At 43.7% G+C, this 10,482-nt stretch overlaps 1 protein-coding gene across 1 annotated transcript in view; it reads left to right on the top strand.

The window, feature by feature from the left end:
* Nucleotides 1-908: 908 nt before the first annotated feature.
* Nucleotides 909-10,482, top strand: part of LIN7A (lin-7 homolog A, crumbs cell polarity complex component) — a 46,862-nt gene continuing 37,288 nt past the window's right edge. Inside the window, exon 1 of the mRNA XM_041409806.1 lies at nt 909-1,674. Coding sequence (XP_041265740.1) covers nt 1,395-1,674 — 280 coding nt within the window. The 5' untranslated portion in view covers nt 909-1,394. The remainder of the gene's footprint in view (nt 1,675-10,482) is intronic.

The following is a 10,482-nucleotide window of genomic DNA, read 5'->3' as shown; positions in this document are numbered from 1 at the left end:
TCCATTTGGGACTATGAATCTAATATACAGTAATGTGACTACTTAAGAGGAGCTATTACACTTTATGTCAACCCAGCTGCTATGTAAGTACATAAAATTTGCATATTAACAATCATGATGTTAATTTTGATTTTAAAAACTGTTTGCCAGGAAATATTTCTCAACTTCTGATATTTTAATTGATACATTTTTTTGCCAGATAACCAATTATACTAATGTTTATTGTAAATTAGATAAATTTGTGCTAAATCCAGTTTATTAGAAGTGGGTGGTATATATATACATTAAACTCTAATTTTAAAACAGCAAAATGTATTTTTAATCTGCTCTGAAAACTTTTAAGTGGCAATTTTTCCACATCTTCCCTAATTCTCTATACTAGTGCTTAAATACCCTTGCAGCTGAAAGCTTTTATTCATGTGCAGCCTTGAACCGCTGTACTTTCAAGTTCTCTGTGGTACGTGAAAAAATAGTGGGTGAAGAGAAGAATGCTACCTTGCCCTTTATCCCAGCATTCCAAACAAGTCTAAGGTGCACAGGTGCTACACTGGGAAATAGTTAAAAAGGACACCATTCTTCACTCAGTCATTTATTTCTCTACATCATCATCCACCAAAGAGAAGGCAGCAGAAACTGAGTAGAACTCATCCACCCTGTCACACGTTTCTTCGACGGCAGATGACCACATTCCTTTCTCTTCTTATGGACGACGAGGGTAGGAAAACCAGAAGGCGGCCGATAAACCTCGCAGAACTCCAGTGAAATTCCACCTCCGTGGATGGCTTTTAACAGGGGCTCGTTCACACGAGCTGCAGCTGACCCACAAGAGGTGGCCGCCACGCGTCTGTGACCAGCCCCTCGCGGTGTGTGTGCGGGGTTTCTGAAGGTGAAGGACGGCCGGCCGCACACAGCACGTAGAAAAGAGCTGATGGCTGGAGTGATGAGGCCGACGCCCTGCTCCATCCAAAAGGGTGGCTACATGATATGTCCCTTAATCCAAGGCCAGGCACAATGGCAGGAACCGCCTCTCCCGGCTCCGCGCGCGGATCTTCCTCCCCCGCAGGCAGCCCTGGGATCAGGGCCTCACGCGGCACACCGCTCCCCGCGCCGCTGCCCGGCCCGGCCCGGCCCACCGCCCCCGGCCCAGGCGAGGCCGGGCCGCCGCATCCAGCCCCGCCGGTCCTCCCCGCCCCGCGGCGCTGCGGAGCTCCCGCCCTCGCCCCTCTCTCTTCCTCAGCCGGCAGCTGCGGCATCCCCGGGGCGGCGGGACCGGCAGCGAACCGCCCCCCGCGCGCGGCCCGGGCTGCTGCGATCTCCGCGGTGCCCGGTCTTTGCCCGAGGCGAGCGCGGTGAGGCGGGGGCCGCTCGCCGGGCCCAGCTCCTGCAGCGCAGCGATGCCGGCAGCCCGCGCTGGGCCGCGCCGGGCCGCTCTGCGCCCGCAGCATCGCGGCGGCCCGTGTGCGATGAGCCGCCCACCCTTGGGCACCTTCTCCGCCCCGCTCGCCTCCTCCTCCCACGGAGCCACCCTCCTCCTCCGCCCCCTCTCCCTGCCAGCCTCCTCCCCGCCCTTCCCCGCACTCCACGCCGGTGCTGGAGCCGCGCGTCACTCGGGCTCCAGCCCCGCCGCAGACATGGCGACACTGACAGCGGTCCAGCCGCTCACGCTGGACAGAGGTAAGCACCGCTGCCGCCGCTCCCCGGCCGCGCCTCCCCGGCCGCCCTGCCCGGGGGCCGCCGCGGCGAGCGCCGCCTCTGCCCCCGCAGCTCCAGAGCGGCGGGTGCTGCCGCGGCAGCGCTCCGGCCCCGCAGTGCCCGGGGCCGGCGGTGGCGGCGGGCAGCGGGGACGCGCCTCCCTGCGGGGCTCAGGTGGGCGGCGGGAGAAGGTCTGAAACGGAGGAGATAAACTTTGTGCGGACAGGGGCCGGGATGGGGCGGGTATCCCGCCGCCGGCAGCGCGGCGGTGCCGCAAGCGCAGGACGCGGCTCGGCGGTCAGCGCTCCGGTCCGGAGGCGCTCCTCCGTGCCGCTCCGCCGTCCCCGCCCTGCGGGGCTCCCCCGTGGGCGCCCCTCGCCGTGGCTCCGTGCCGAGGCCCCGCGTCGCCACCCCCGCAGGTGGCTCGGAGGGGGATGCTCGGTGGCGGGGCAGCGCCGCTCCGGCTGCGGGTCGGGATCCCGAACCTCTCGAGGAGAGCATCGTTTGCCGGCAAAAGGCGGCTTTTGGGGGCTTGAGCGGGGCTATGCGGGGAAGGGATCCGTGACTGCAACTTGTCCGTTCGCATGCAGAAGAGCGGTTCTGCGTATTCCCGTAGACAGCTGCTCGGTCTGGGTAGGGAGAGCGTGGTGTTTGGGCAGCCGTGAGGCTGTGTCAGTAGTAACCTTTTACAGGTAGCGTAAGAGGGTGCTGAAATCCTGAAGTTTACAATTAAAGTTTTGCCTTCAGGCTGTAAAAATGGAACCTCTTTCCTTGCAGTGCAGTTGTTCCCGTAACACGATTCACCAGAAACCTCATTCGATTTCTGTGGGTTACAAGGGAGAGCAACTTTGCTCCTACTGCTCCCAGTACGGCATTCTGAGTTGCCGAGGTGTCCCCCTTCCTCACTTGCATCCAGAGGCTCCAAGAGACTCCCAGTCCCTATAAATCTTGTATTCATGAAAGAATAATTGAGGCCAGTGCCTTGCTGTTTTAAATGTTTCGGGCTTTTTTCCAAAGGATTAAAATGGATTGTTGAAGTAAGATGGAGATTTTTTTTTTTTTTGTGAATCCTATGCAAATGAAACACAAACTCAGTCTCAAAATTGTAAAGGAGAGGTAGGTACCTTTCCTAGAACCCAGGTGAGAGCAAAACAGCCCACAAAGTACTCCAAATACAGTTTGCTGGGCACAGATTCCAGCATTAGTATAAAGGGAGAAGCTAAAGTTATTTTTACTGAAATAGCAAAGTGTTAGCCTGCACTTTAAATTAAACTGCTCAGAAATCCACTGTGTAATCTACAGTTTCACCCTAATACTGTTTTCAGTAAGCAGGACAAATCTACTTTCTGGCAAAGGGTTGAACAGATGGCAATCCATTAGCAAACCTGACTTTTCGAAGGAAATATTACTATTTCAGAATTATGCATCCCTTCTTGCAAAACTATGCTGTAAAAATTCCACAATACACAAAAATGCAAATTAGTTCTAATTTAAATATAAGCATCTGTTGTCTGTGTCCAGGATATGCCTAACCATTTGGCAGGCGTGCCAGTGTTACAGTCTTCCTGGTTGTCAGCCATGGCTGGTGTTAGTATGAGTGAGATAAAACATCACAGAATGATAGGATGTGATGTGCAAAACAGAAACACAGGCAAGAGGAAATAGATTTAAATAGTGCACCTGGCCTGCAGAAGGCCATTTCGTCAGAGGGATTCACTTCATCACTTGTAACATGCTGCTGCATCAGCTGTAGAGGATGGGCTGAAGCAGCTCCAGAGGCAACTACACCACACCAGTGCTTCCAAATATTTCCTCTGACTTTCTTTCACAGTCACGGGAGAGGGGAAGTTCTACATAGTGAGATTTTCTAGATTCCTGTTACTTTGGTTAAAGCACATGAGCCATGTTTACTGTCACTATGCCTTGCACTTCTCTGCTCTCATCTATGCATAGCCCTTAAAAGTCTTGTACCCTCATATCCATTTCACCATGTCCCACAGGGAACTCAGCACAGCAGGAAAATAGGGAGCGTTTCAGGAGAGGTGGTATTGTTAGTCTTGTGCTTCTGAGGGAATTGCTGCTTGATCTCTGTCCAGGAAGTGTTCTGCATTCCCCCTTGTGATGGGTCACTGACGCTGGTAAAACATCATAAGGATATATACATTAGAAATCTGAATTACACTCTGATGTGGTCTCCTCCTGGACAAAATATATTGACTGTATTCTAATACATGGATGGGAGCTTTCTTAAAGCCTGATGTAAATGGCATTCGAAACCTGTGTGTTAAAATGAATTACCATTTAAAGGTGAAGGGCATGGTGTGTGTGAATGATTGAAAGCCAATTATATTCTGGAAGATTACTTCAGTCCAAGCACAGGAATTAATTTCCTTAATTCCTGTCATCATGTGCCTTTCTACCTGCACAAATGTGTGCAAGTTCCATTAGGGCTCTTTAATATGTAGAACAAGTTCACAAAACAATGGAAATTTTAATCACTTACAATTTAATCTCTAAGGCTTTTGCCTGACCTTTGCGTGATGCTCTGTTGGGAGGAGGGGAAGAAAGCAGCAAGTGTTTCAGGAAGGAAACCTTAGGCATTGTAGTGAGGAGTGGTGCCACTTAGGGGGAGGTGACTCTAGCATTTGGGAGCTTTGGGAGAGGAAAGTGCCTGCTGGGTGTCTTTCAACAGCCAAGTGAGTCGTCTCTTGGAGAAAATACTCCTGCCTACCTTTATTGCAAATGTCTTACACCCTGAATCAATAGCACCCCATCAGTAATCTCCAGTGTCCATGAGAGCTAACTGGTGGAATCTTCCAGGCAGATTCAAAGCTTAAACCTTCATGGTGTAGGGACCTATACCTTGTTTCAGGTTGAGACAAAGTTACAGTAATGTCTTCAATAAAATTACAAGTAAAAGAAAGCAAACTTGGGATTTTTTTTTCTTTTTCTTTTATGTTCAAGGTTATGGATTTTTGAGTACAATCCCAGCTTAATTTACCTCGGTTAAAAAACCCAAAATGGTCACTTCAGTCCAAAAGAGAAATGTTTAAAAACATCTATACAGTTACTTTTCACTTCTTCCACAGTTATGTCTTCAGTGTTGACACTGGTTACAGACAGCTCTGGTTGCAGTTAGTTGGCATTTTTCAGCAGTGTTTATTTGTCTTGGCATACCTCTCATCACTTTCTACTGCCTTTACCTCTCCTCTCAGTGTTCTTTGTCTTCCAGAGAGCCATTGCTTCACCCTACCCCGTGACCAACAGTAGCTGCCTTTCCCTTTATTATCCAGAGTCCCAGGTCTCCCTTGCATGATGCCTTTTGTTGCCTTGCTCTTCTCAAAGCCCTGGTGCCGTTAACTCCATTGCTCTGTGTGTTGCCCTTAATCTTTATCCATTTTCACTGTTCAACAACCCAATTTCCTGCTCTAATCCTGGGCTCTTCTGCTGTCCAGTGACTCTCGCACCTCACCATCCTGACATTGTCTCAAATGCTGCATCCAGATCCAGCAACAATGTTCTGCTTTTCTCCAAGTATCATCTCCCCCAGCCAGTTTAGCCTCCTCATGGTTATAGGAAGACCTCCTATGAGTTCCTGCATGCTGCAGGTACACCTTCTAAGCAATGAGAATTTAAAGCAAGCTTGTTGTGGGTGGGATCACTTAGACTGTTATAGCACAGCCTGATGAAAGCATTTTCTAGAAGTACCATTACCCTCCTGGAAATATAGAAGGGAATAGTTTTCTGTGCTTCCCTTGACACACATTTAAGGAGTGGTCATAAGGAAGCCTGCAAATTGAATGAGGCATCTTTCTAGCTATGCATTATAGATGTTCCCCTCTATCTGAACTTTTTTATTTGACTAAATGTCTGACATATTTTTCATAAACCTTAATTAAAATTTTGCTAGTGTTTTTCCTTACAAGATGAAAATTGCTTCAGAAGAAAACTGACCATGTATTTTCTCAAACTGCTGCAAAATCTCAGTCCCAGTTCCTCTGAATAGGATCATGAAAATGGCAGCTTTAAAAGGGTGCATTCTTGTAAAACAAGAATGCACCCTTTTAAAGCTGATAAATACACAACTAGCCTATGCAAAGACCACCTCCTGATCAAGAACAAGGAAATACCTTTTCATATGAAGGGGACTTTCAACTTCCTTTTGTTAATAATCCATGTCCTACTAATGTTTTTCCCTATATAGTTACTATTCATGTAACTGATGATTTTACTTTTTAATGTGACTGAGGGTAAAAGAAGAAATTTGAATAGACTGAATATACAGTGCTAGTACTTTAATCCCTGCAAAGTTTTATAACAAGGTCATAGCTATTGGCTATGATTAGCAAATTTCTCTTGATTTCAAATACATCCTTGGAAATGGAAAGATTTCTTGTTGTTTGGCTGTAATGCATAACTGAGTTCTGGGTTTTTTTTTACAAATTCAAGAAAATACTTTTCCAGTGGAGGGGGTGTCCCAAAACTTCCTGAAAATCCATTATAAAGCACCATGTTCAGCGACAAGAAATAAGAATATGAATGAGTTTGGAATTGTCATCAGCTGTTAGACAAACTTCAGGTGTGATCGTAGATGGTGCCTGACCATTAATGTACATAGAAACTTGCTAGAGTACTCCTCTTTCCTTTTTCTTCCTCTCTTCTTGTCATTTTCTTCTCACTACATCCTCATAGCCTACATAATTGGGGATTTCTTCCCCATCTGTGCCCATATACAACAGAGTTTGTATCAAACATAAGTTGCATCAGGCTGTGCATATATTATTTTAATATATATTATCTTGGAAAAAAGATAAAACATACTCATCAGGAAGAGAAAAGCAGATTTATCAAGTGTGAAATACAGTCCTTGACAGGGGAGCAGCATAAAGCCAGATCTCTTTTACACAGGGTAAAGCCCTGTGGAGCAGTGCTAAGTGATGTGCTGTTCCCTGCCTGGCTGCCTGTCTGTCATGGGGATGTCTTCTCTTGTTTTTCAACCTAGCATGCTAAAATTGAAAAATCCTTCTGCAAGTGCCACGCACTTCAAGTCTAACATTTCTCCTCTTGATATGCCAACTGAGGACATATAAATAACCAAATTCATTCTTCCAAGAAATAAAAAATCTATTGTTTGTAGGAACAGGAAAAAAGGTGACAGTTCAAGTTTCAGGCGAAAATGCTTAGTGTTTTTTACATCAACGTTACCATTTATTTCATTTTTTTAAATGCATTTTTCTGAAAGGATGGATTAAGGTTAGTGGATTGAGACAGTGGTTTGTGGGTGTTGACTGGGACACTTTATGAGAATCTGTACAATTAAAGCATTGATTAGTTAGATGTGTAGTTCAGCTGTGCCACCTGGAACTCTAGAGCTGGAGTGGAAGCAAATGCCCTGTCATGTCATGGAAACAAATAACATGCCACCTCTGATGTTCACGAGTGGTATAAAAATACATGGGTTTAAAATTTAATGCACATGTCCAGCTTAAATGTCTCTGTAGAGTCCTCGCCTGAAGAGGTGCTAGGAGCTCTTTGCAAGATGGGATATGCCTGAGGCAGCTGGGCACCCATAGGAGCACATCTTTTAGGTTGGACTTCCCTTTGTAGGAAGTCCTTCAGCCCAGAGCGATGCACGGTGACATGGAAATTGGGAGCTGCACCTGTATGCAGACAGATGGGAACAGAATTCATGGCAGCTTTTAATATTGTCACCTTTCTGAAGTGTAGAGCGGGGGAAAACCCTAAATTCTCAGTCATGTTTCCTTCAGAAAGAAGAAGGCAGAATCTGCAGAAGATGGATGCGCTGTCAGGAAAGGTTTGTGAGGCCTTCAAAACCGATGGCACTGCAGGGGCCTTGAATTCTTCCTGCTCTCCCAAGATGAAAATGTTCTTTAGACATGATAGCAATGAATGAATAATTTTAGTCATCTGAATTTATCCTCCATAGAGAAAAATGGTACAGTGGCCTTGTGTGTATCCTGCTGTTGACCCCTCTAAGAGCACCTACAGGACAAGAACCTGCACGGTAACGGAATTCATTTGAAACAGGCTGCAAGAGTATTAGTGATTAGAAGGCATGAGGGATTCTATTTTCTATGTTATAAATGTATACTCTCTATTTACAGATAATGTTGAAAAAGAGAATTTATTTTCTAGATAACATCCCTGTGCTAGGTTGTACATATTTCAATTTCACAATCTGTCTGAGAGACATTTTTGTAACTTCAGAAAAATGTATTAATCTTTCGATGTAATTGTAAATAAACAATTTTCTTAATTCCATTCTCTTGCTTGAGTTGGACTTCTCTGATGATGTTACCAGAAAGAAAGCTTTTGAATAATGTAACAAGTGAAGTCATCCACTTTTTGCAGAGGATTATTTGTCCTTTGAGTTGGCTGTTTCAGGACATGTACGTCCCCATTTCTCTTTAACACAGATGACCCTCATGCACGTGCAAAATATATAACTACAAGTTTTTGTCTGACCTGTGCTATTTGGATACAAAATACTGTTCTTGAATGTAATGCAATAGAATTTGAAATTAAGTAAAATTATTAATTCTGGTTACTCGTTAGAAGTGCAAATAATGAGAAGGAAGGATTTAAGAGGAGACCAAGCTAAGTCAAACAGTGTTTTGAAGCACATAACTCTAAATTTGTGAGTCTGCCTTCCATCACATAGAAGGCAGACAAACAAAATATTTGTTTTACATTATGCGTTTTGACATTTTTAAAGTAATATTTACTAATGTGCTATGAATTACATAAAAATAAAAATAAATCATAAAAATATGACTTACATATGTATGTGCTAATCCAGGCATTTTCAAATTTAATCTCAGTCAGCTTAATCTTCTTTTATGACATTTGCTGAAGAGTCAGCCTCTGAATGAGAAATGTTGAACTGTTAATTCTCTATTCAAATGAGAAGATTTGATTGATAATTTTTACATATACACACATTTACATATAATAAAAATGTTTTCCTGAGTGTATAAACCACAAGCTTGGATCTTCGAGATGTTAAAGAAAGAGGGAGATGTATGTATACATTTGAGAACTTGTTTTACCAGGGTCCAAAAGGGACTGGTTAAATAAACCTCAAATTTCTCAAATGCAGCTTAGCTAAGCTACCAAGAAATACACACAGCTTCTCATAATGTGTTGTTACCCTACTGCTACTTTACTAATAATTATAAGCAAAAAGAGATTAAAAATCTTGATTAGAAAAAAGACATTTAAAAAATCTTCATTAAAATAACATATATCAAGAAGAGATCAGAGGATGATTGTTCTTTATTTTTTAAAAGATGGAACAATGGAATATCCATGTGTATTCATGGAATATCCATGAATACACAGAGCATCAGAGCATTGATTTTGTTTCTGTGTAAATGGGAATAATTGTAGAAGAAAGAGTTTTGCTGAAAATAGGCTCTTAATTTATTTCTCCTGACCCGAAGTTACATTTTACTAGTTCTTTTCGATAAAGGCCCCTGTTTAATCACTAATCCTTCACATCCACTAACTCTTTAATTTTCTATTTCAAGCATGTCTTCTGAAAAAGTAAATCTCCTAGACCTTAAGGAATCAATTCCTCTACAATCAGTTAAGCATTGGGGAAGAATGTACTTGAAACAGATTAGGTGGATAACTGTGGCCATCAGCAGCAATCCTAGCCCTGAGAAATGGATATATCATCATCACTTCACTTATCAACAGACTTGGCAGCTGTGTTTTTGTGAAACAGTACTTACTGAATAAGCACAGTAGCAAAAAGATAATGTAGCTGTTCTTTGTTATACAGAGACAGACCAGAGAAACTTGAGAGGGCGTGGTGGCTTTCAAATCTATGAAGCAGTCATTGGAAAAATAGGTGGTTGTATGTCTGATCTCCTCTGTAGTCTGACAGCTTTGTAACGTGATAGTAATAGCTATGGAGTTCCTAGATAACGCCTTTTGCATCCTACTGTAGAATTACGTGAAAGCATGTGCCCCTCATATCTTAAGTAGATACCTTGGAAAATCAAGCTGCAACCTGAGAGGAGTTCTAGTACTCATGTTCCAATTCTTGGAATCATTCAACATGTAGGACAGCAAGCAACAGAACTGCAAAGGTGACAGTGAGCTCTCTGTTTCACATGGGTTTTCTGTTTCAAGGTTTTGTTCGTAAATTGCAGGAATTCAACAGTCACAGCTTTCTTCGAAGATCATATTTGTTTCAAAGTTGAAAGCTAACAGTGATTAGTTGTTGAAATCTGCCAGCAGTGAATCTGTACTGCCTCGTTTTGCAGAGATTTATTAACAAAGGATTTTATTTATATAATTTTTTTTCTTGCTGTTATCAGGTTTCACCTACACACTTAGAAAGAACAGGGTTTTTTTTCCTTTCCTGAGAAAAGACTACGATGTTAACCAAGTACCAGAGAGATTCAATCTGCAAAAAGCAGTATCATTAAATCCACTAAAATTTAAGACAGAATATTAACTCTCTTCTCATTACCTAAACCTACAAATAAAGGCTTGACATGTATGTAATTATTGTGTTGCATCCATTGTTTTGCACAAATTATTTATTTTCACTGTTGTCCCATTAGACTCTCATACCATGTAGAAAAACAGAAGATAAAATTCTGATTCTAGACTTCAAGTGACAATTTGTGTTGTCACTGTGTACACTTGCCAGTAGCCCACAGCCATCTTTCTCATCTTTCTGGTAATCACATTAAGAGATTTAAGGCTAAGATTAGCTGGAGAGAGAAGAACTGAGGGGAGGCAGCGGGAGACTAG

Source organism: Onychostruthus taczanowskii, unplaced genomic scaffold (assembly GCF_017590055.1).
Source record: "Onychostruthus taczanowskii isolate IOZ18803 unplaced genomic scaffold, ASM1759005v1 scaffold31, whole genome shotgun sequence".
Taxonomy (NCBI): Eukaryota; Metazoa; Chordata; class Aves; order Passeriformes; family Passeridae; genus Onychostruthus; species Onychostruthus taczanowskii.
Note: the sequence above shows the minus strand (reverse complement) of the source record. Positions and strands in the feature narration are given on the sequence as shown.